We start from the raw sequence: 24,575 nt of genomic DNA, 5'->3' as shown, positions 1-24,575 counted from the left end.
CTTCCCCTGTATGCAATAAAGGATCCTTGGAAAGTCAAAAAGTTTGGGAAGGAAATGCTAACATAATTACTCTACGAACATGTGCCTGCTGGTGTGGTCAAATACCTGTGGGATTAATACGGTTCCAGGTTGTGCTCAGGGGAGCACAGTTTTATAAAGACTGACAATTAAGTTAATTATGTGATGACAGTTATAAAAAGAGACTTTAAACAGGCTGAAGATTATTAATACAAAAAGGATGGAAGGCCCCACACTTTATTTTGTGGAATAGGAAGAAGAAAAGGAAAGGAAGAAGGAAGGGAAGGCAAGGCCTCAGTATGTTTGCACAACAGTTAGCATTTCTTCATGTCAAATTGTGTAAATGTTTATCAGTAAAAATGGCCTTTTCAATATTTTGGCTTCCATGTGGAATTTTACAAAATACCTAGCAAGAAAAAAGTTCTGAAAGTGCTTCCTTTTAAGTTCTTTGGTATAATTTGGTCATTTTCATAATAATCTATTAAGTACATTAACATTCAGGAATCAAGGAACATGCAAGAAGGAGTACAAATGTTTAGAAAAGCAGGCCTGCAGAATAAATTAGATTTTTGACCTCATGGAAAACAACTTGAAAATTTTACTTGTGTTTTTATGGCAAAGATACTCCTATCATCCCTACAAAAACAGTGATGCCTTGATTTATTATGGAAATGTGACATAATATATCCTGTTTTCATCACCAGAGTAGCTCTTCTATCTACTCCTTTAAAAGTAGAAAAGACGAGTTTTAAGCTGAAAAACAAAAAGAATCCTTCGGAATTTCACAACGTTTTACTCTGTGCCTTCTGATTCAGTGTTTCAACATCTACAATGTAATGTCAGTTGGTAAAATGTTAAGGATCACTGAGTTATTTCAAGAAACACTAGTTTTCTTCTTGGAGCATTTTTTCTATCTCCTTGTCCCAGTTTTCATCCCGTTTCTCGGATTCCGTCACCACTTCGTATTCCTGCAGTTCTTGCTGCAGCTCCTTTTCCCAGTCCGCAGAATCCTCTGAAAGACAAAGCAGAGGGAAAGGGGAGGCTCACTCTGAGCCCAGTGCTGCAGGCGACTTCTGGGAGCGACTGCGCTGTTAATATCCCAGGCTTCCTTCCTGTGGCAGCTTGGAACAACACAGGACATTTTCACCTGACCAAGGGGAACAATCATTAGAAAGATGAACTTGGGAATGCAGCAGTAAAGGGATCAAGCCTGAGTGCATCTGGGCTAGTACTTTGTTTTACTGAGGCCTCTGCTTCTTGATTGACATGGGAAGTAGATAATTACCTGCAAGTTATGTTCCACTGCCATCAGGGATATAATGGTAGCAGAAGCAGCAAGTGCTCACTGAGCCCTTACCAAGCCACGCAATGCCCCAATGCCTTCAGGCTGTCACTACTCTCATCCTTGGAGCAAGCTATGGACAAGACAGCACCAGCCTCCCCATCTTAGAGCATTAGAGAATTAAAAAGATATAGTTTTCAATGTTTTATTTGCTTATTTGAGAGGCAGAGAGATGGTGCAGCGTAGGGGTCGGGGTGCATTCCCACTCACTGGTTCTCTGCCCGGATGACCACAAGCAGGAGTGAGGGACCCGTGCACTGCCCTTCAGGCCCATTAGCGGGAAGCTGCATTGGAAGAGGACACAGAAGCCGATTCCGAGCACTGTGCCTTAAACCTGCTCTGGCAGCACTCCTGCCCTAAGATGACAGTTCTGAACAGCACCAGATGTGGCACTAAAGCCGTTCTGCAACTCCACAACCTGTGCTCGCCCATGACACACTGAAAAGAGCCCATCTCCCTCAAGTGCCAACAGAACCCGAGCTCTGGGGCCGGGCATTCTCAAGCCCCAGCCTGCACTCTCCCATGCTGTTCCACCTGGAGTGCCTGCGCAGCTCTGCCAAGCTGTGAGTCCGAGCTACGAATCAGCTGTGTGTGAGCATGTCTGCGTAGGCCAGCACCTGCCGGGCAGCTGGGATGTGGTGCTCTGATACAGCAAGAAAACAAAGCAGCTCCTGAGAAAAGGGCAGCTAAAACTCATTTTCATCTTGTAAAAATAAAAACCTTAAACTTAGCTGTAAAGACGGCATAAATAAAACGTTTTCGGTTTTCTGCAATGGCAACCTTAGGGGGAAAGGCTCTCTGTGTTGCATAGGAAAGCCCAAGTTCACAAGTTTATCAGGTGCCTGCTGAGTGCTAAACCCTTGCGGGATGCTGGGGCATGGGCACACAAGGTGCACTGCCACAGAGGCACTAAAGATTGAGCTGTGGAGCCCAGGCACAGGAGAGGAGGTGAAATGGCCCCAATTTGAGCCTGGCCTGGAGGTCAGAGGAAAGGATGGTGGCTCCCCTGACCCAGGCCTCTGTCTGCTTTCCACAGGCTCTCTGCCGCAAGGGTTATCACCAGTCCAAAGGGAACTGCTGCCAAGTTGGCCCTCGCTCCTGCCTCCATAATGTACTGGGGTCCTAGCCTCCTGCTGTGGTATCTGGCAGCCTTCTCAGAACCCACACAGGGTGCCAGGGACCTGCGCAGCTAAGGAGCCCAGCTTCTCCCTCGTCTCCCTCCTCCCGAGGTTCTCCTGAGCATGCCATAGCGTTCAGGGTCGCCTCTGGTGGCTGCGTGCTGAGCTGTGGGCATGCTGGACTCCTGAGTGCACTGCAGTCTAAGAGGATTAACTCAGCCCTGGCCTTTCCGAACCTTGGCCCAGCGGGAAGAAAGCAGCAACCCACACCCCTTTAAAAAGACTTATTTATTTTTTTTCATTGGAAAGTCAGATTTTATAGAGAGGAGAGACAGATCTCCCACCTGCTGGTTCACTCCCCAAGTGGCTGCAACAGCTGGCCGGAGCTGAGTTGATCCAAAGCCAGGTGCCAGGAACCTCTTCCAGGTCTCCCATGCGGGTGCAGGGTCCCAAGCTTTTCCCATCCTCTACTGCTTTCCCAGGCCACACGCAGAGAGCTGGATGGGAAGTGGAGCAGCCGGGATTCAAACCAGTGCCCATGTGGTACGCAGGGCAAAGACTTTTGCCACTAGACTAATGCACCAGGCCCCCAGCCCTTCTTAAAAAGAATTTGCTTTGGGACCCTGTACCTGCATGGAAGACCTGGAAGAAGCCCTTGGATCCTGGCTTCGGATCAGCTTAGCATCGGCCTTTGCAGCCACTTAGGAATAAACCAGCAGGTGGAAGATCTTTCTCTCTCTCTTTCCTTCTTTCTATAAATCTGACTTTCCAAGAAAAATGAATATTTAAAAAAATGTGAAACCCTAACCACAAAAAAAAAAAAAGGAATTTTTCAGGGATGTCATTATGGCGTAGTGTATTAAGTGTGTTACGATGCCCTTATGGGCGCTGGTTTGTGTCTCAGCCTCTCCACTTCTAATCCAACTCCCTGCTAATGCACCTGGAAAAAGAGTAGGCTAGCTCACATGGGAAACCTGGAAAAAGCTCCTGGCTCCTGGCTTCAGCCCGTCCTAGCTTTGGTCATTGTGGCCATAAGGGGAGTCAACCTGAGGACGGACGATCTCCTCTCTGTCTCTCTTCCTAACTCTTTCAAATAAATGAATAAATCTTAAAAAGAAAGGGAAAAAACCCCAGCTCTTCAAAGGCAGCTTGCTGCTTCCCAGAAGTGATGCTCTTCTCGCCTGTAGCCACTGGGTAGAGACTCTCCTGCAAACAGGCCTACGGTGCCACCAACTGGCAGTTCTATCCACAGAAGGGTGCAGGCTAGCACTTGGCTCTAGCCTCCTTCCTGGACTCGTGGCCTTGGCACTCAGGTGCCTGGGACAAACCACTTAGTGTCTGCTCTGGGTCTCAGTGCGTGTTACCAAAGGAGCTCCAATCTTAAGGCTGAGCCACAGTGCTAGCACTGTGACATAGTAGGCTAAGCTTCTGCTTTTGCACTCTCATATGGGCACTGGTTCATGTCCTGTCTGCTCCATTTTTTTTTTTAATTTGGGCCAACCTCTACTGCTTTCCCAGGCCACAACAGGGAGCTGGATCAGAAGTAGAGCAGCCGGGTTATAAACCGGCACCCATATGGGATCCCGGCGCATGCAAGGCAAAGACTTTAGCCACTAGGCTATGGCACCAGGCCCTCTGTTCCAGTTTTGATCCAGCTCCCTGCTTGTGGCCTGGGAAAGCAGTGGAAGATGGCTCCAGACACTGGGACTCTGCACCCACATGAGACTCAGAAGAAGCTTCTGGCTCCTGGCTCCAGCTCAGCTCAGCTCAGCTCCCGCTGTTGTAGCCATTAGGGGAGTGAATCAGTGGGTGGAGGAATCTTTGTCTCTCCTTCCCTGTAATCCTGCCTTTCCAATAAAAAAAATGAAAAAAAAAGATTAAACCGCGCTGCACTTGCAACCCCCTGAGCTGCTTCCGCGTATGCTTAAGACAAACGGGAACATGAGGTCTGGTCACGTTCGCTAGAGCCCACCTTCTAGTTGAGAACAGAGGAATAGCGTTGTTGCTACAACACTGCAAACATAATTTTGGTACACTGCACAAAATATTTTGCCCATTTCCACAGCCAACTGGCACACTTCAGAAAAGCATTCTCGGAGCGTTGTTTACCTTCCGAGACAGCCGCTGCCTCCTTTTTGTCAAGTACGAGTTGCTCCATCTCTTTCCTTAAATCCTCCTGATTTAAGTTACAGTCATCAAAGGCATCGCTGACAAATTCAGAAACTCCCGGGCTAGTAGAAATTTCTTCTTCATCCTGAAATGTAACAGAACTCTTACAATGGCTTCCTCAGCAACATCTGTGTGTACCAGAACCCCGAGTCCCAGCGCTCTCCTGATGGAAGAGAGCCTACTTGTTCTTCTCAGTGCTGCTTGGCATCTGACTGCGTTCCCACCTGAGGCTATGATTCTAGCTCCATCTGGATAGCTCCAACCATCCTCTACAATCCCTCAGGGCCCAGGCAGCATCATCTGTGTGGAAAAGGTGCTTGGCTAGTTACAAGCATCAGACAGTCTGTCTCAAGACAGATCCAAACCCCTATTCCTCAGTCATTTTAAATGGTATCATGGTTAACACAGTCACTTCATTGCCAAACATCAACTACTAGGTACAATATAAAACTGCATTACCTCTTGAGATTTAAGCTGAGATTTGATTACAACAGGTGGTGTTTTGGGCCGTACTGCCTCTAAGAAGTGAGAATAAAAGAGACAATAATTGCTTGGATCATTTCTAATACACATTATAATAGCTAAAATATCCGTAAGTATGAAGATACTAAATAATTTTCAGACGTAAACTCTTTTTAATGATTTATTTATTTTTACTGGGAAGTCAGATAGATATAGAGAGGAGGAGAGACAGAGAGGAAGATCTTCCGTCCGATGATTCACTCCGCAAGTGACCGCAATAGCTGGAGCTGAGCCGGTCTGAAGCCAGGAGCCAGGAACCTCCTCCAGGTCTCCTATGCAGGTGCAGGGTCCCAAAGCTTTGGGCCGTCCTCGACTGCTTTCCCAGGCCACAAGGAGGGAGCTGGATGGGAAGTGGTGCTGCCGGGATTAAAACCAGCACCCATATGGGATCGCGATGTGTTCAAGGCGAGGACTTTAGCTGCTAAGCCACCATGCCTGGTGACAGACCTAAATTTTTATGTTATGCTTTCAGCTTTTCTAAATTAATGCAAGAAACATTTATGTGAAACCATCTCAACCTCTTCTTGTCAGGGATATATATTTTTTTCATTTTATTCTATTAGTTTTAATCTTGTTTACATAGTTGACAAGAATGCATACCCACGAGGACCACTGAATAGGGTGGGCAGGGGTCAGGGATATTTTTAATCTGTCATCATGTTCACTGCTCCTTATTTCTTTGAAATGTTCAGCAGAAACACATTTTGACATCTGTTCAGCAAAACTCTTTCTTTCAGATCATAAGAATGCAAGTCTTTCCAGAGCAGCCCTGCTCAGTCACAGCAGCCGGCTCAGGCTTTGCTCATCTTAGTCACCTCCTTAGCTGGACAGGCCTCACGCAAGGCTCGCTCTAGTCCTCTTTCTTCAATACGTAGTACTTGGTAAACTGGCCTTTTACAGCAAAACTAATGTAAAGGACTTCTGAAGAACAATGAGCAATTGGGATGCATGGTAACATCTACAAAGGCACTTCAAAAAGCTTGCAGGATGTCGGCATTTAGCGATTAGGATGTTGGCCGAGATGCCTGCATCCCATACTGGAATGCCTGGCTTAGAGAGCTGCCACCAGCTCCTGATTCCAGCCACCTGCCAACAGACCCTTAGGATGATGGTTCTACTGAGTTCCTGGCATTCAAGCAGGACACCTGGATTCAGCTCCGGCTCCCAGCCCTGGCTCACGTAGTCCCAGACATGGGCATTTGGGGAGGGAACTAGTAAATAGGACTTCCCCTCACTGAGCTGTATTTGTCTATGTGTATGCAGCTGATCAGTCTCAAACAAAACAGTTTTAAAAGTTTATAGAAAAAAATCAGGTCCAGCCTGGTAGCCTAGTGGCTAAAGTCGTTGCTTTACGTGTGCCTGGATCCCATATGGGCGCTGGTTTGTGTCCCGGCTGCTCTACTTCCCATCCAGCTCCCTGCTTGTGGCCTGGGAAAGCAGTTGAGGACAGCCTAAAGACTTGGGACCCTACACCTGCATGGGAAACCTGGAAGAGGTTCCTGGCTCCTGGCTACGGATCGGCTCAGCACTGGCCGTTGCAGTCACTTGGGGAGTCAACCAGCTGACGGAAGATCTTCCTCTCTGTCTCTCCTTCTCTCTGTACATCTGACTTTCCAATAAAAATAAATAAATATTTAAAAAATTATAAAAATATAAATATATTTTGTTAACAAAATGCTTTTGAAATCCTTGTGTACTTTTTTTCATAATACATTTTTCATAAACTGTATGAAGACCCCTTGTATATACAAAAGGATCCATTTTACTGTGTAGAGCAATTTCATTCCGTTTCCCTGGCCTTAAATGCAGTGTCAGATACTTTCCCAGTAGTCTGCACAAACTGTAGTTGAGGCCATGCCATTTGGCTCAGTCATTGAAAATTCTATTATAAACATTCCCCTATGAATTCAGTGTGCACACGTCACTTCTTGTGCGAAAAAATATACAACTGTCATTAGTCTCTGCACACACAACAGGTGTGTGCTCAGAATTATAACTGCAATAGATATTAAATAACTGCCAATATTACAAAAAAAACCTGCTCCAGAGCTTGATGAAAGTGTCCTAAGAAAGGGCCAGCTGGTTAGCAGTGCCTCGCCCAGACCCAGAGGCCTATACCTGTGAGCAGGAGGAGACATGGCTCTGCAGCACTGACCACGCACGCTAGGGACAAACCGGCTGAGTGAGAGACCAAGACACAAAGAGAGCAGGGCACACAGGCCCAGAGTGGAGTACAGGGCGTGTAAAACGGCTCATGAGAAAGGGAAAGGAGATGTGGGAAACATGGCATGTATTTGACAGAGAAGAATAAGAAGGAAAAGATACCAATGGAAAGAGAAAGGAAAGCAAAGGAGATAGTGAAGTCAAGGCAAGTGTGGGGAAGGCATCCCTGACGTGGGTCAGATATTTTCTGGAAAGAAAAGTATTTTCCCAGGAGCTGATGGCATTTCTGGTACGTATGAGATGACAGCTCATTAGAGTCTCTAAGATACACATTTTGAAACTATTGTGTCGTGCTTTGCAGAATGGGGTGTTCCCCCTCGGACCATACCTGTCAGAGGCAGGTCAGCACCGGGGCTGCCGCTCTTGCCCTCCTTGGCCACGGCCTGCTGCTGGGCAGCCAGGGCCGTGAGCTGCGCCGACTGCTTAATCAGGGACACGCGGTAAAAGTAGTTTCTCCAAAACACCTCTTCCTTCAGGCTGCAACACAGACAGAGGAGCCCACGTGAGAGCGTGTGCACACCAAGCCCACACAGGGCCTGCGCGCCACAGGGGAGCCCGGGTGGCTGCTCTAAACTACTGGACCCAACCGAAGGACCAGGGAGATGTCCACGGCTGCACAAGTTCCCAAATATGGATGAAAGCCCAGTACTACTTGGTATTGCTAAGGGAACGACACAGTTGGGGCAGAGGCAGATCTCCGCCCACCATCTGCTGTTACCTGGCCAGTTCAATGCTTTCAAGCAGTGGGAAGCACCATGGGTGTTGTTCCTTATGAAAGGAAATATCTGGCAGCTTGCTAATGCTAACTGCTGGCAACCGGTAAGAGTTGGCAACACAGTGGGAGACAGCTGAGAAAAAGACTGAAGTACACTTCAGCCGAGACAACTGTCCTGGACACTCCCGTTGGGGTCGCACCGTGATCACGCTTTCCATTCCATACCACCTAAAGGAGCATGCGCACATTCCCCAGCTGTGGCTTTGAGCCAGGTGTGGAGTAGCAACACTCCAATGGCAGAAGCATGGGGGCACTACAGATTGATTCCTAAGTACCACTCACTGCCAGCTCCCTACATACACAGCTGATTCTAGGCTTAGAGGAAAGAACCCGATGAGCCCAGTTTATCTTACACTAGGAAGCAAGAATGATGGAGATGAGTTAAAAGGATGTGCAAGTCAGCTTCCACAAGTTTTGCATCAGCCACACTGGTGATAATTTGGGCATCAAAATAAATAACAATAGCAATAGATTAGAAGCCACTGTGGCACACAGGCCCATGAGTCCAAACAGATAAAAAAAAATTCATAAACATGTGAAAGGTTTGATGAGAAAAGGAATATCTACAGTGTCAAAGCACCCCCACAAAATGAGACTTTTCTTTTTTTTAAAGATTTATTTATTTTTATTGAAAAGTCAGATTTACAGAGAGAAGGGGAGACAGAAAAAACCTCCACTACTGGTTTACTCCCCAATTGGCAGCAATGGCCAGAGCTGAGCTGATCCAAAGCCAGGAGCCAGGAGCCTCGAGCCTCTTCTGGGTTTCCCACACGGGTGCAGGGTCCCAGGGCTTTAGGTTGTCATCCACTGCTTTCCCAGGCCACAAACAGGGAGCTGGAAGGGGAGTGGAGCAGCTGGGATACAAACCGGCACCCATATAGGATACCGGCATATGCAAGGTGAGGACTTTAGCCACTAGGCTGCTGTGCCAGGCCCGGTGTTTATTTTCAAAAAGGAAAAGAAATAACTTCCTAGGTATGCTTCATGATCAAGTGAATAAAATGTGAAGAAGAATGTGACAAGTGGCAGCATGGGCCACCTGAATGCATCAGCCCAAGAGAGGCTGAGGAAAACTGAAAATGAGCTGCAGGGGCCTAGACGGCTAATGCTATCTCTGTAAGCACCAGAATCCCATATGGGCGCTGGCAGCCCCACTTCCCATCCAGCTCCGTCTGTGGCCTGGGCAAGCAGTTGAGGACGGCCCAAGGCCTTGGGATCCTGCACCTGCGTGGGAGACCTGGAAGAGGCTCCTGGCTCCTGGCTTTGAATCGCCTCAGCTCTGGCATTGAGGCCATTTGGAAAGTGAACCAGTGGATGGAAAATCTCTCTCCCTGTCTCTCTCTCTAAATCTGTCTTTCCAATAGAAATAAAAGAAATCTTAAAAAAAAAAAAAAAAAAAGCCCTGCGCTCTAATAGTCTGAGCTGCAGTTTCATGCTGAGAAGGATGTCATGGGGACACGTGGAAACTGTGGCTAGGGCCTGTGACCTGGAGGGCAGTCCCGTGGCAAGGGTTGCTGGCGAGTGGGGCTGGTCGCATGTGGCTAGCTGGAAGAGTGCTACCTGCGGGAAGATGTGCGTGCACCAGGGGTAACGCAGCATCAGGCCTTGAAGAATTCAGAAGAAAGCTCTTTCTGTTCTTTGTCTAACTCTTCTGTAAGGCTGTGATTGTTTTGAAATAATTACAATGGGGAAAAAATGGATGACTATGCTCACATCACAGCAACTAAAGCAAAGTCTCTAGAAGGGAAGAGGAACTAAGACTTCACACAACTATAAAAAGTAAAACACGTACATGTACATACACACACGCCTGTCCTTGAAACCAAGGGCACCTCAGCAATGGCTCTGGTGACCCACAGGCTGTTTGGGCAGAACTTTAGTATTTTGGGTTTTTCTGTTTTGCTTATTTGCCGGAAAGAATCTTTCATTTCTTTGCTTTTAAAGTTTTACAGTTTACTTATTTATTTGAAAGGCAGAGTGACAGAGAAGGGGAGACTGAGGGCCAGTACAATGGCGCAACTGGCTAATGTGTCAACTTCAAGTACTAGGAGTCCATATGGGTGTGGGTTCCTGTCCCAGCTGCTCCGCTTCCCATCCAGCTCCCTGCTTGTGGCCTGGGAAAGCAGCTGAGGATGGCCCAAAGCCTCGGGGCCCTGCACCCGCATGGGAGACCTGGAGGTAGCTCCTGGCTCCTGGCTTTGGATCAGCTCAGCTCTGGCCATTGTTGGCCATCTGGGGAATGAAACAATGGATAGTAGATCTCTCTCTCCCCTTTGTGTATATGCCTTTCCAATAAGAATATACATCTTTAAAAAAAAAAAGCAACCAAGAGAATTTTACTTCCGTCTGTTTTACTCCTGATACTGGTAACAGTAGAGCTGAACTGGGGAGGCAGTAACTCCATGTGGGTCTTTCACATGGGGGGCAGGGCCCCAGATATCTGAGCCATCTCTGCTGCCTCCCGGAGTGCATGTTAGCAGGAAGCTGGATTGAAAGTGGAGGCAGGCCTTGAGCTGCAGCAGGTGGTAGGGGATGCTGCTCTTCCAAGCAGAGGTTTCCCACAGCATCATGACACCTGCCGCAACTTGCTCATGTTTACCGGTGTTTTTGTGCAAGTAGAAAAGACCAAAGGCTGGGAGAAAGTCTCTACTTCCTGGGCTATGGAAAAGGATAAGGTTTTTAATAAGCCAGAACAGCCAGAGCTGAGCTGAGCTGAAGCCAGGAGCCAGGAGCATCGTCCCGGTCTCCCATGTAGGTGCAGGGTCCCAAGGCTTTGGGCCATCCTCTGCTGCTTTCCCTGGCCACAGGCAGGGAGCTGGATGGGAAGTGGAGGAGTCAGAACAGGAACCAGCACTTGTATGAGATTCTGGTGCTTGCAAGCAGAGGATTAGCCTGTTGAGCTGCAGGGCCGATTTGCTGACAGAGGCAAAATGTAAGATCATCTGTGCTAGATAGGGCTCATCTTTGATTAATTCTGCCCTAATTTTCTAAGTGCCACATGCATCAGGTACTGAGCCAGATGCTGGGCATGATTCAGGGACACTGAACCAATCATTTGCCATCTCAGGTGATCAGGGAAGAATAACTTGCGTGCTTCCTATCACAGGCCCCAGTGCTTCCTGAACTCAGGTGACTGCAGTTCGGCTTCTTGCTCCATCTTTTACAAGTAGTTAGGCTGCAGGGAGCCATGGCAGTTCATGAGGGGTCAGAGTTGACCACAGGTTTGGCCAGGCAAAGAATCACATACTTGTGGCTGCTGAAGGCACTATGAAGTCCTGAGCTGTATTGAAAAGCAGACTGTATGCTATAGTGTGCTCCCTGATATGAAGCCTCACATCATTTGCACTCCTGACAGACACGTTAACCCTGACACTGACATGCTAGCAGCAAATCTAACTGGACTGCTTAGGCTGGGAAGTTCAAAAGTCCCAAAACATAACATCGCAGCCAGGTAGAAGTGACAGGAGGCTGTGAGGCAGTGGGCTGCCCAACGATCTTCAAGGCCACTTGTAATGGTGAGTGCTTTGCAGTGTCCACAGTGGGGCCGGTGTGATGGCTTAATGGCTAAATCCTTACAAGCGCCAGGATCCCATATGGGTGCGAGTTTGTGTCACGGCTGCTCCACTGCCCATCTAGCTCCCTGCTAGTCCCGTTGGGAAGGTCTTGGGTCGCTGCATCTGCATGGGGGACTCGGAAGAAGCTCCCGGCTTCTGGCTTTGGCCAGCTCATCTCTGGGCACTGTGGACATGCGGGAAGTGAACCAGCAGATGGGATATCTTTCTATCTCTCTTTCTCTCTGTAAATCTGCCTTCCCAATAAAATATATAAATCTTAAAAAAATTTTAAATATCCACAGTGCTACTTAAGTGCACTATGTATCCATGGGGAAGCAGAGACAGGGTTTCTCTCTCAACTAACAACATTTGTATGGCTTTCCGGCACACAGGCTCTCCTTCAGAGAGAAGCATGCAAGTCACATGACAACTAAAGGCGCTGAGAGGGCAGCTGCTGAGCCACCTGGCACTCTAGTCCCAGCTGCTCTGCTTCTGATCCAGCCCCTGGTAGGGGAGAAGTGCAGACACAGGAGAAAACAAAATTGAAACATTTGCCCCACCCACCTTCCTCCACACCTTAACCGTCCCCATCCTAATCAGAGACCTACCCTTGTGGGTGTGCATACCTCTCAACTAGGTAAACAATATTAAAAATAAAAAACAGTAGAGGGAGATGGCCCAAGCCTCTGGGCCCCTGCCACCCGTGTGGGGACCCTGACAGCGCTCCCAGGCTCTTGGCCTGTCTGGCCCAGCCTTGGCTGTCACAGCCACGGCGAAGAATCAGGGACTAGCAGGCCTCGTGCACTCTGCTGTGCCCTGCCACTCAGCCTTTCAATTTTTTTTTCACTTTTTTGTTTTTAAGGAAAGTTCTGAGAAGTCATCTGGTGAAGAAATGCCTGGAACACAGTCCCTCCCAATGCTTATCTGATCACTGTGCTTTCCGGCAGCACCCTCCTGGAAACTCTGGGCTGACAAAGAATTCGTACCATTTTCCCTACTGCTGGCTGACTCAGGGGCTGGAGGATGCCTGAGACACATGAGGAGGGCCCGTGCTTGGTCGAGGCATCAGGCTGTCATGGGTAACTACTAATGCACTAAAGCGTTCTCAAGTAGCCATGGCTTCTTTTTAGAAGCATCTCAGATGATCAAAGTGGTATGGCTACAGTCAGTGAGGAAAAGTCCCCAAGTGCTGTATTTGTGTTCGGTGGCTTGCTTTATTATGGAAATTTCCAACAAAACAAAGAGTGGAGAGACTAGAACAAGGAACTGCATGTGCTGGTGACCTAGCCTCTGCAGTCATCTGTACCTCATTCCGCGTTCCGTGACTCCCTTCTCTCACATACTTTTCTTGGGTGGAGTTTAAAATATTTTAAGGCAAAAGCCAGACATCATATCCTTTCATCCATAAACACTCCAGGAAGCAATTTCAAACGATTATTTAATGTTTCAGAGGCAAAGTGACAGAGCGTGCTCAATCTTCCCTCTATTGCTTATTCTCCAAATGGCGCCCAAAGCTAGGGATGGGCCAGGCGGAAGCCTGAAGCAAGGAGTTGGATCAGGGTCTCCCATGAGGGTGCAAGGCCCAAGCACTTGGGCCACTTTCCACTGCTTTCCCAGGTGCAACAGTAGGGAGCTGGATGGGCAGCAGAGTAGCCAGGACTCCAACTGGCACACTGAATATGGGAGGCAGGCGTTCCAGGTGGCTACTTAGCTTGCTAGGTCAATTCTCCAAAGCTTTCCAAAACTCTCAACTGGCTGTCAGCATTGGGGAAGGTGCAGGTAGAGTTGTCAAGAAACAAAATCCTAGAGTTTAGCTCCCTGCTGTGTGCACCCTTGGCTGCAGGGCTCAGCAACTCAGGGCCCCGCGAAGACCCTTCCGGTGGCTGTCACAGCAGCAAGCCCAGCATGTGGCCCAGTATGACTGGCAGTTCTTCCGGCTAGGGAAGCCTGATGTGTGAAGGCCCCCTGGACCCCAGAGTTTGGGCACTCTTCCTTCAGAACCCATTACTCAAAATGGGCACAGCCTCTAAGGGTGAGAATGACAATGGCACGACTTCCAAGGCTGAGAATAAACGGCTTCAAAAAGCTTCACACGCACAGCCACACAAAACAGAAGCTGTTCCAAAGTCAATTTCCAGGGTTCACAGCTGCCAATGCTGGCATCTCCAGCTGCAATCCCACTACTCTGCCTTTGGTCCAGCTCCCTGGTCATGTGCTTGGACACGCAGCAACAGATGGCCCAACTGCTTAGGACCCTGCTGCCCATGTGGGAAATGCAGATGGAGCCCCTGGCTCATGGCTTCAGATCAGCTCAGCTCTGCTTGTTGCAGCCATTTGGTGAATGACCCAGTGGATGGAAGATCTTTCTTTTCCTGCCACCCTCCTTTTCAAATTAATTAACAACCAAATACATTTTTTTAAAAAAGTCAATTACTAGGGTTTTATGAGCATATGCAATGAGAAATAGGTTGTTTTTTTATATATAAGCTTAACAAAAAATAGATCTTTTAGACAGTTTAAAGAAATATGTAGGTGAAAATTTTAGCTATAAAGCATATACTTTTCTTTTGGGAGAGGTATGGAGGGTTGTAGAAATGTATCCCTAACAGGGATGCAGAGTTGCACTACAATGAGTAAAAACAAAGAGAAGATTCCATATAGCCAGCTCTCCAAATGTCCTTAGCCACACAGAAGACCTGTGCCGCCATGCGTGCGAAGCCAAGGGCTAAAGCCACGTAGAGCCCTGTGTGGCCAGTAGCACGCCGCAGGACAAACACACACACCTGTGCTCTCCCCCGAAAGCGCCCCTGAAGAACAGGTGGAGAACAGCAGGGACAAAGTTGCTTTGAGCTATCTGCTGGCCTGCTCCCAGCTGGGCTGTGGGCGCAAAAGGATCCTCACAGGGCCAGGCTGGGGCAGGCTGGGCTGCAGACGGTGGGGTAGGTCACTCGTCAGGAAGGAGCCCAGGCACTCGCGGTCATGGAGAGCCAGGGCTGCTGAGGCTGCGCTGCAGCACCGTACTGCAGCCACAGGGCCAAGGGGCAAGTACTGCCTGCTCAGGCTCCCTGCCTCAATGGCTGTTCCCTCACTCAGGGGCCAAGCAGCCTTCCAGGGCGATGCTGGTAACATTTAAGGACAGTTAAGGACAGCCTGCAGCAAGACAAGACAGAGCTCCAAACTCATACAAAGATTCTGGGAAAATTGCAGGGGGAAAAAATAGGCCATGAGAACTCATGTCCTCGGGGAACTGCAATACCCAGTCCCTGTATAACAAAGCTAAAAGTGCTATGGGAAAAGGAACATCCACAGGATAAGAATGCTGACTGCAGAAACGAGATGGGTTTTTCAATACAAGAGACTGCACTGGAAAAGGCTGGGGAGAGTGGACCAGGCCCTGAAAGCAGCAGCAGCTGGAGGTCGGGTTGCCCTCTGCTGGCCATGCCATCACAGCCAGCCACAGGCCACACCCACCTAGCACAGGACACAAAAGGACTCTGGCAGAGCAAAGACCACACTGGAGCGCAACAAGATTGTTGGTCGAAGACCAGGGCCTCAGTGTGAAATGTCATCTGCTTGGAGAAATGGCCCATGTCTCTTTCCACAAGGCCAAGGTCCTGATGGGCCTCACAGACCTGAACTGGATTCAGAGAGATACAGGGTATATTTGTTGTTTCAGGAGGCAAACGTGTTCAGCCTTATACCAGGGGCCAAAGAGCACATTCAATCCCCGGCACGAAGCCCTGGGGCTGCTCTGATGAGCAGATGCGTGGAGGGCACTCGGGTGTCCCTCCCATGAGTCTCTGGCACCGAACACCTGACCTGCGCAGCTAGGAAAGGCACTGCGAGCCCCAATTGAGAAGTCACCGCTCACAGTTTGGGGACGAGGGCGAATCTCATCTTGCTCAGGAGCTCATCCTCTTGTAGCATGACCAGGGCAACGGGGTACATCTGATCGAAGTCAAAATTAAACTGCACGCCAGCTGGAGGGTCACGGAGGAAATTCCTCTTGTCCTTTGAGGAACAGACAAGCATGGGTGAAAAGCGCAAAATGCCATGAATAACTACCGTGTACAGCGGGCTGGCTGTGAGCGGAGGTCCCCTTGGAGCCTTTGCTGAGCTACCCACACATCCCTGAAGAAGGGCTGGCCAACAGCTCAGCCTTCCTTCTGTTTCTCAACATGCTCAACTGGACAGAGGAGCACCCGGGAGGCGAGGAATCCCAGCAACAATCACACTTTCAAATCACACACACGTGCTTGTTCCGATGGGGATCTGTACTTCCGTGATTTACTCAAGTGAAAACTATCAGAAATATTTTAGGAAACAAGTTCAAGAGTCACTAAGTCATGTGGTCATATGAGCTAAGACAAATATATGACCTAACTGAATCTTTTATTGTTGTTGTTTAAGATTTATTTTCACTGGAAAGGCAGATTCACCCAGAAGGAGAGATAAAGATCTTCCCTCTGCTGGTTCACTCCCCAGATGGTCTCAATGGCCGAGACTGGGCTGACCCAAAGCCAAGAGAAAGTTTTTCTGGGTGTTCTCTAGGGGTGCAGGATCTCAAGGCTTTGGGCCGTCCTCGACTGCTTTCTCAGACCACAAGCAGGGAGCTGGTGGGAAGTGAGCAGCTGGGACACGAACCAGTACACACAGGCAGAGGATCATCCAACTGATCCATCATGTTGGTCTCCAACTTACTTTTTTCAAGATTTATTTATTTTTATTGGAAAGGCAGATTTATACAGAGAAGGAGACACAAGTAGAAAGATGCTCACTCCCAAGTGGTCACAAAGGCCGGAGGTGAGCTGCTCTGAAGCCAGGAGCCGCCTCTGGATTTTTGGGCCGTCCTCCACTGCTTTCCCAGGCCACAGGCAGGGAGCTAGATGGGAAGCGGAGCAGCCAGAACACAAACTGGAGCCCAAATGGGATCCCAGCACATGCAAGGCAAAAAATTTAGCCACTAGGCTACCACGCTGGGCCCCAACTTAATTCTTAAAAAAGGGGGGGAGTGCAGCAATCTAGCAGTTAAAGTCCTCGTCTTGAATGTGCCGGGATCCCATATGGGCGCCGGCTCTAATCCTGGCTGCTCCACTTTCCATCCAGCTCCCTGCTTGTGGCCTGGGAAAGCAGTCGAGGACGGCCCAAAGCCTTGGGACCCAGCACCCGCATGGGAGACCTGGAAGAAGCTCCTGGCTCCTGGCTCCAGACTGGTGCAGTACCGGCCATTGCGGCTCAGTTGGGAAGTGAATCATCAAATGGAAAATCTTCCTCTCTGTCTCCCCTCCTCTATATATATCTGATTTTGCAATAAAAAATAAACTAAATCTTTAAAAATAATTGGGGCTGGTGCTAAGTCTTAGGAGGCTGACTCGGCCTTCCACGCTGGCATCCCATATGGGCATGGTTCATGTTCATGTTCATGGTTCATGGTTCATGTCCTGGCTGCTCTGCTTCTGAGCTATAGCCTAGGAAAGCAGCTGAAGGTTGCTTAAGTCTGTGGGCCCCTGCAAGTAAGTAGGAGACCCAGCTCATGCCTGTGGATGGGCTTTTGTCCCCAGACTCTACTAATGACAAATCTATACTGAGCTCTGCTGCTTCTCTCCCTGTCTTCGGGGGCTGGGACTTTGATGGTGAACAAGAATGACTCACATGCTCTCCTCTGAGTGGGTTCATGTTGGAAAGAGGCTCACAAGTTGTCCTGCTAGGTACTGCGGGGGGCAGGAACTCCCACACAAGGCCCTGCTCATTTGCTTAACCCACTGTACCACAACACTAGTCCTTGTTCAGCCAAGTTCCTCTGATACATTATGCCACCCTAAAATGGCTCCTCATTTCAGCAAGATTAAATCGTTACTCAGCTGTACTAAGAATTGCTCTAAGCTACTGCCTGGCTGGATCAGAGAATGGAAGGCAAATACGGAGAGATTCAGAGATAGCTCATTGTCCCCAAGAAATGATTTGTTCCTTCCTGCCGGCCAGGACTCCATCCCTGTATTCTATGGGACAGCCAGTCCCCTAGCCATAGATCACATTGTCTAGGCTCTCTTGCACCCAGAGGTGGCCATGGTATCAGGCTGCCAAGGAGCTGCCAGCCCAAGTGATGGGTGCAGGTTCTGGGTATCAGTGCAATGGCTTGGCTTCTCCACCTCTTTCTCAACAACTACAGGCTACAACAGTCATGCCTACGGGCAATCAGCCTGCACACAGGAAAAGGACAGATAACACTCTCTGTGTTGGTATGACAACAAGACAAGACATGAGGAACGTAGGGCTCTAGATGACCTCATGGGTCAAAGCAAAACTACTTGGAGCATCCAGCTGCTCCTGAGCTGTCACACGCCGGGAGATGACAGAAGAAAGCAAGAGGAGAGGAGAGGGCCTTGCGTGATGGCTCAGGGGCTACCACCCTTGCCTTGAGCACACTGGGATCCCATGTGGGTGCTGATTCATGTCCCAGCTGCTGCACTTGCCATCCAGCTCCCTGCTTTCGGCCTAGAAAGCAGTCAAGGACGGCCCAAAGCCTTGGGACCCTGCACCCACGTCAGAGACTCGGAAGAACCTCCTGGTTTCACATCAGCTCAGCCTCAGCCGTTGAGGCCATTTAGGGAGTGAACCAGAAGACGGAAGATCTTTCTGCCCCTCCTTCACTCTGTAAATCTGCCTTTCTGATGAAAATAAATAAATAAATAAATCCAGAGAGAGAGAGAGAAGCCTGTCATTCGCTTAAGCTGGTTCTGTTGTGGATGTTTCTTAGAGCACTTGAGTGTGTTCCTCATCAGACCGAGCAGCCAGTGCGTGTGACCTCTCTTCCTGTCACTCTGTTTCCAATGAGTAAAGGAATCTTAAAAAAACCAGTTAGGGTGTATATTCCTGGTATGCCTTGGCCTCCAGGGTGCTGCTAGTGGGAAACAGTGGGACCTTTAGGTGATAGGGGCCTAGCTGGAGGTTTTGATGTCAGTGGGGAATGCCCTAGAAGGTTCTTCTTCTATAACCTCTTGAATCCTCACTTGAGGGCTGTTACAAAAGTCTGAATTTGGGCCCACCCATTCTGCTTCCTAGCTTGCTGTGTGCTCACTCTTACACACACTCCACCACTGTCATCCACCATCATCAACAGATGCAAACCAATAGGACCGCCCAATCGTGGACTTAAACCCCTAAAACTGTGAGCTGAATTATACCTCATCTCTTTCTAAAATTAGCTGTCTCAGGTATCCTGTTGTAGTAGTGATAACCTGACTGAGACAGTTCCTAAGGTTTGGAAATAGTAAAGCAACTATGCAGAAGAAGCAAATCTGCTAAGGATTAAGTCCTATGAACAGAAGCACCATGATGGGAATGGCATGTTATCCTAGATGTTGAAGATACTTACGGCTGATAAGGCCAAAATTTGTTGCTGAATGGTCTCCTCATCATTACTGTCCACCCATGGGGGCACAGCAACTTCTAAGGATTTTAATGGCAAAGACAAAATATTAGTTACAATGGATATACTGCAATCTATTATTTAAGAAAATGAGAATTTAAAAAAATTTATTGGAAAGGCAGATTTATAGAGAGGAGAGACAGAAAGATCTCCATCTGCTGATTCACTCCCCAAATGGCCACAATGGCTGGAGCTGAGCCAATCCGAAGCCAGGAGCCAGGAGCCAGGAGCTTCTTCCGGGTCTCCCATATGAGTGCAGGGTCCCAAGGCCATCCTCTACTGCTTTCCCAGGCCATAAGCAGGGAGGTGGAAGGGAAGTAGAGCAGCTGGAATACGAACTGCCACCCATATGGGATCCTGGCATTGAAGGAGTTGCATTAGTCAATTAAGCCATTGTGCCAGGCCCAAGAATGAGAAATTTTCTACATGACCATTTAAAATAGCAATTTACCAATACATTCCAAATATGAACACTTACCGTAATACTCAGACTTTATAAATTTTACACATGCTTTAATTTCTCGTTTAAAACAAAACAAAAAACAAAACAAAACAAAACAAAACAAAACGAAACAAAACAAAACACTTGGGGCCGGCATGAAGACTCAACTGGCTAATCCTCCACCTGCATTCCCTAGGGCGCCAGTTCATGTCTCAGCTGCTCCAGTTTCCATCCAGCTTGGTCTAGTGGGGATTAGGTGGCAGAAGAGGACAGAGGAAGGCTGTGGCTCTGGGAGCTCCACACAAAACAGACCCAGGCAGGAAGTCCTGAACATTGTCAACAGTCCACTGCAGCAAGATGAGAAAGGAGGCAGGAGTCTCCAGGATGGGCACTGCTGGGGACTGGGCACTCCCTCACCCTTCCAGCCTAAACACTCGAGTCCAGCCTTCCTAGTCTGATGACATACAGCAGACCGAGGGAAATCCGTGCAGGATGACAAGGCCGTTTCACAACACAGGGTGTAGTGTGAAGTGAAATAAAAGTGCCACCAGAGCCTGCTGAGTCACCACAAAGCTGCCGACAAGCAAAACCTGGCTGCCAGAGTGACTATGGGCAGAAATGTGAGGCTAGAGGCCTAGCAAGTACTTTTATTTTTAGAAGGGAATCTTTTTTTTAAAAAAAGTTTTATTTATTTTTATTGCAAAGTCAGATATACAGACAGGAGGAAAGACAGAGAGGAAGATCTTCCATCCAATGATTCACTCCCCAGGTGACAGCAATGGCCGGTGGTGCGCCGATCTGAAGCCAGGAGCCAGGAACTTCCTCCAGGTCTCCCACATGGGTGCAGGGTCCCAAGGCTTTGGGCCATCTTTGGACCGTTCTCCCAGGCCACAAGCAGGGAGCTAGATGGGAAGCGGGGCCTCCAGGATTAGAACCAGTGCCCACATGGGATCCCGTCACACTCAAGGGGAGGACCTAAGCGGCTAGGCCACCACGCCGGACCCCTAGCAAGTACTTCAAAAGAGAACAACCTGCAAACCAGAGAGGCAATCAGGAAAGGTCCTTGGGAAAATGATGCTGTCTTGTAATATGTTGGCCAAAATAATCTCTTTTAATACTGTACTCCAAGAGTAAAATGAGAAACATCCTTGGGGCCAGTACATTGGCTTACCTGGTTAATCCTATGCCTTGTAGTGCTAGCATCCCATATAGGCACCAGCTGCTCCACTTCCCATGCAGCTTCCTGCTTATGGACTGGGAAAGCAGCAGAGGATGGCTCAAGTGTTGGGCCACTGCACCCACGTAGCTGACCTGGAGGCACTCCTGGCTCCTGGCTTTGGCCTAAATTAGCCCTGGCAGGTGTGGACATTTGTGGAGTAAAATAGCAGGTGGAAGATTTCTCTCTCTCTTTCACTCTCTTTCTCCACCCCTTATCTAACTTTGCCTTTCAAATAAATAAAATAAAACTTTAAGAAAAGGTACTCACTCTTACATAATTTGAATATAACATTTACCACTAGCCAGAAATCTCCTCCCTGCTTTAAACAATAATAAATACAACTGGGAGCCCATTAATTTAACTTAAAGCAGCATTGCCCAATAGGACTGGTGCGGTTATCTGGCACACTACAGGTGCAAAAAAAAAAAAAAAAAAAAAAAAAAACCAACCAAACAAACAACCTTGGCAGATTGGGGTCAATGTTGTGGTAGAGCACATGAGCACATTGACCCACCGCAGGGGACACCCACATCCCACATTGGGGCACTAGGTTCAAGTACTCACCAGTCTACTTTTGATCTGGCTCCCAGCTCATGTGTGGGGAAGCAGCAGATGATGGGCCAAGTAGTTGGGTCCCTGCTATACAAGTAGAAGACCAGGATGTAGCTCCTGGCTCCTGCATCTGGAGTGAATCATTTGGGGAGCAAATGGAAAACCTCACTCCCCATCTCTCCCCCTCTTTCCATCACTCTTTCAAATAAATACACGGATCTTGAAAAGTAAATAAAATGATATATTAAATAAAATAAACTTATACTATACCAGACTTCTTTGTATGTTGTTCTTCAACAAATTTTTTCTGCTCCTTCTGAAAATCTCCTATTATTGTCTGTTGAAAAAATACAGAAGGTTAAAATTACTTTATAAATTTGATTATCAGATAAGAACTACATTCAAGATTTTTGAAGTATATTTGAGACATTTCATTTTCCTTGAATAAAAAGAATAGTAAACAATATTTTCTCATTTTCCTAATAACAGAAGATCTTAAATGTTTTTGAATTGTTTGAAAAAATGTATTTGGGCTCGGCACAGTGGCCTGCGGCTAAAAGTCCTCGCCTTGAATGCATCAGGATCACATATGGGTGCCGGTTCTAATCCCGGTGGCCCCACTTCCCATCCAGCTCCCTGCTTGTGGCCTGGGGAAGCAGCAGAGGACAGCCCAAAGCCTTGGGGCCCTGCACCCATGTGGGAGACCCTGAAGAGCTTCTTGGCTCCTGGCTCTGGATCAGCATAGCAGCAGCCCTTGCGCTCACTTGGGGAGTGAATCATCGGATGGAACATCTTCTCTGTCTCTCCTCCTCTCTGTATATCTGATTTTGCAATAAAAATAAAATACATCTTTAAAAAAATGTATTTTACTTGGAAGGTGAAGTTACATAAAGAGGGAGAATCCTATTTTGCATTTGCAGGCTGCAATGGCCAGGGCTGCATAGGACAGAGCCTGGGATTCAGGCTCCCACGTGCGTGCAAGGGCCCCAACCAGCATTTGCTGCTTTCCCGGGCCATAATCATGAGCTGGATTGGCAGCAGAGCAGCAGAGACAGGAACCAGTGTCCATATGGGATGCTGGTGTCACAGTGGCACCTTCAACTGACATGCACAATGTCAGCTCCAGTGTTCTTGATTTTTAAGTATGCAACCTCCTTTAGGATACATTGGCTTTTAAAATACAAATGACATAAAGACTACATTTCCGGGGCTGACATTGTGGCATAGTTGGCTAAACCTTAGCCTGTAGTCCCAGCATTCCATATGGCGCCAGTTCGAGTCCTGACCCCTCTACTTCTGGTACAGCTCCATGGTTAATATTCCTGGAAATGCAGTGGAGGGTAGGCAGGGCCTTGGCGCCCCACACCCAGAAGGAAGAGATCTCTCTGCCTTTCATTCTCTCTCTGTGAATCTGCCTTTCAAATCAAAATTAATGTATGTTTGGAAAAAGAATACTAAATTTCTGTGTCACTCCATAAAACAATAAAAGATACATCAAGTCTTATCCTAACAATAAAAATATCTAAGTAACAGTATACGTGGGCCTGGCGGCGTGGCCTACTGGCTAAGGTCCTTGCCTTGAACGCGCGGGATCCCATATGGGCGCCGGTTCTAATCCCGGCTGCTCCACTTCCCATCCAGCTCCCTGCTTGTGGCCTGGGAAAGCAGTCGAGGACGGCCCAATGCATTGGGACACTGCACCCATGTGGGAGACCCGGAAGAGGTTCCAGGTTCCCGGCTTCAGATCGGCACAGCACCGGCTGTTGCGGCTCACTTGTGGAGTGAATCATCGGACGGAAGATCTTCCTCTCTGTCTCTCCTCCTCTCTGTATATCTGACTTTGTAATAAAATAAATAAATCTTTAAAAAAAAAACAGTATACCTAAGCTTTAATTCATTACTTCTTTTTTTTTTTTTTTTAAAGATTTATTTTATTTTTATTACAAAGTCAGATATACTGAGAGGAGGAGAGATAGAGAGGAAGTGGAGCTGCCGGGATTAGAACCAGCAGCCATATGGGATCAAGGCGAGGACCTTATCCACTAGGCCACGCTGCCAAGCCCATAATTCATTACTTCTTTAATTCAAGTAAATACCAACGTAAATGAAATTCCCCAACTTAGCATTTTAATACTGCAAAAAATGAACCAATTCGGCCTACAGAATATTAAAGGCTGAGTGGTAAGATGCTGCTTCGGATGCTCACATCCCACATTAAAGTGCCATCCTTGGGGGCTGCCCCTGGGGTCAGAGCGGTAGCCTCCAGGGCCTCCCTCTGACCCCCTCTCTTCCCCTGTGGGCAAAGCTAGCCCCAGCCTCCTCCCTTCCCAGAAGCCAGGTGGGAGAACTGGATATGATTTTTAGACTTTTGTATTGTGCATTTACTTTGTGTCACATTGAAAACTCATCCATGGGAAAAAAAAAAAAAACAACAGTGTCCAGATTCAAGTTCCAATTCCTGTTCCCAACTCCAACTTCTGACTAATGCACACCCTGAGGGACAGAGGTGCTGACTCAAATACTTGGACCAGCTTTGCGCAATGGCAGTATCGCAGCCAGTGAGGTCTATCCGAGGCGCGATTGTTGCTAATTGGAAGACCTGCATCGAGTTCCTGACTCCTGTCTTTGGCCTGGCCTAGCTGTGGCTGTTATAAGCATTTGGGGAGTCGACCAGTAGATTGGATATCTGTCTTTAAAAACAAAAACAAAAACTAGGGCTGGCACAGTAGCATAATAAATTAATCCTCCACCTGAAGCATAAGTATCCCATATGGGTGGCAGTTTGAATGCGGGCTGCTCAATTTCAGATCCAGCTCTCTGTTTATGATAAAGCAGCAGTGGGCCCGGCATGGTAGCCTAGGGGCTAAAAGTCCTCACCTTGCATGCTCCGAATCCCATATGGGCATCGGGTCATATCCCAGCTGCTCCACTTCTCATCCAGATCCTTGCTTCTGGCCTGGGAAAGCAGTGGAGGACGGCCCAAAGCCTTGGGACCCTGCACCCGCGTGGGAGACCCAGAAGAAGCTCGTGGCTCCTGGTGTCAGAAACACTCAGCTCTGGCCGTTGTGATCACTTGAGGAGTGAGTCAGTAGATGGAAGGTTCTTGTCTCTATCTCACCTTCTTTCTGTAAATCTGCCTTTACAATAAAAATAAATCCTAAAAAAAGATAAAGCAATGGAATATGGCCCAAGTTCTGGGGTCCCTGCACCCA

At 48.1% G+C, this 24,575-nt stretch overlaps 1 protein-coding gene and 1 pseudogene across 1 annotated transcript in view; one reads left to right on the top strand and one right to left on the bottom strand.

Annotated features, from left to right (window-relative positions):
* Nucleotides 1-795: 795 nt before the first annotated feature.
* The window catches only part of SYAP1 (synapse associated protein 1), a 37,215-nt gene continuing 13,435 nt past the window's right edge, over nucleotides 796-24,575 (bottom strand). Inside the window, exons 3-9 of the mRNA XM_004597487.3 lie at nucleotides 21,634-21,700; nucleotides 19,097-19,170; nucleotides 15,593-15,732; nucleotides 7,721-7,869; nucleotides 5,107-5,165; nucleotides 4,588-4,732; nucleotides 796-1,030 (exon numbers count right to left, since the gene is read on the bottom strand). Coding sequence (XP_004597544.2) covers nucleotides 903-1,030; nucleotides 4,588-4,732; nucleotides 5,107-5,165; nucleotides 7,721-7,869; nucleotides 15,593-15,732; nucleotides 19,097-19,170; nucleotides 21,634-21,700 — 762 coding nt within the window. The 3' untranslated portion in view covers nucleotides 796-902. The remainder of the gene's footprint in view (nucleotides 1,031-4,587; nucleotides 4,733-5,106; nucleotides 5,166-7,720; nucleotides 7,870-15,592; nucleotides 15,733-19,096; nucleotides 19,171-21,633; nucleotides 21,701-24,575) is intronic.
* Nucleotides 23,893-23,961, top strand: LOC118760443 (U4 spliceosomal RNA; annotated as a pseudogene).

The sequence above is a fragment of the Ochotona princeps genome, chromosome X, assembly GCF_030435755.1.
Source record: "Ochotona princeps isolate mOchPri1 chromosome X, mOchPri1.hap1, whole genome shotgun sequence".
In the NCBI taxonomy this organism is placed as follows: domain Eukaryota; kingdom Metazoa; phylum Chordata; class Mammalia; order Lagomorpha; family Ochotonidae; genus Ochotona; species Ochotona princeps.
This window is presented reverse-complemented; position numbering and strand designations above follow the sequence as displayed.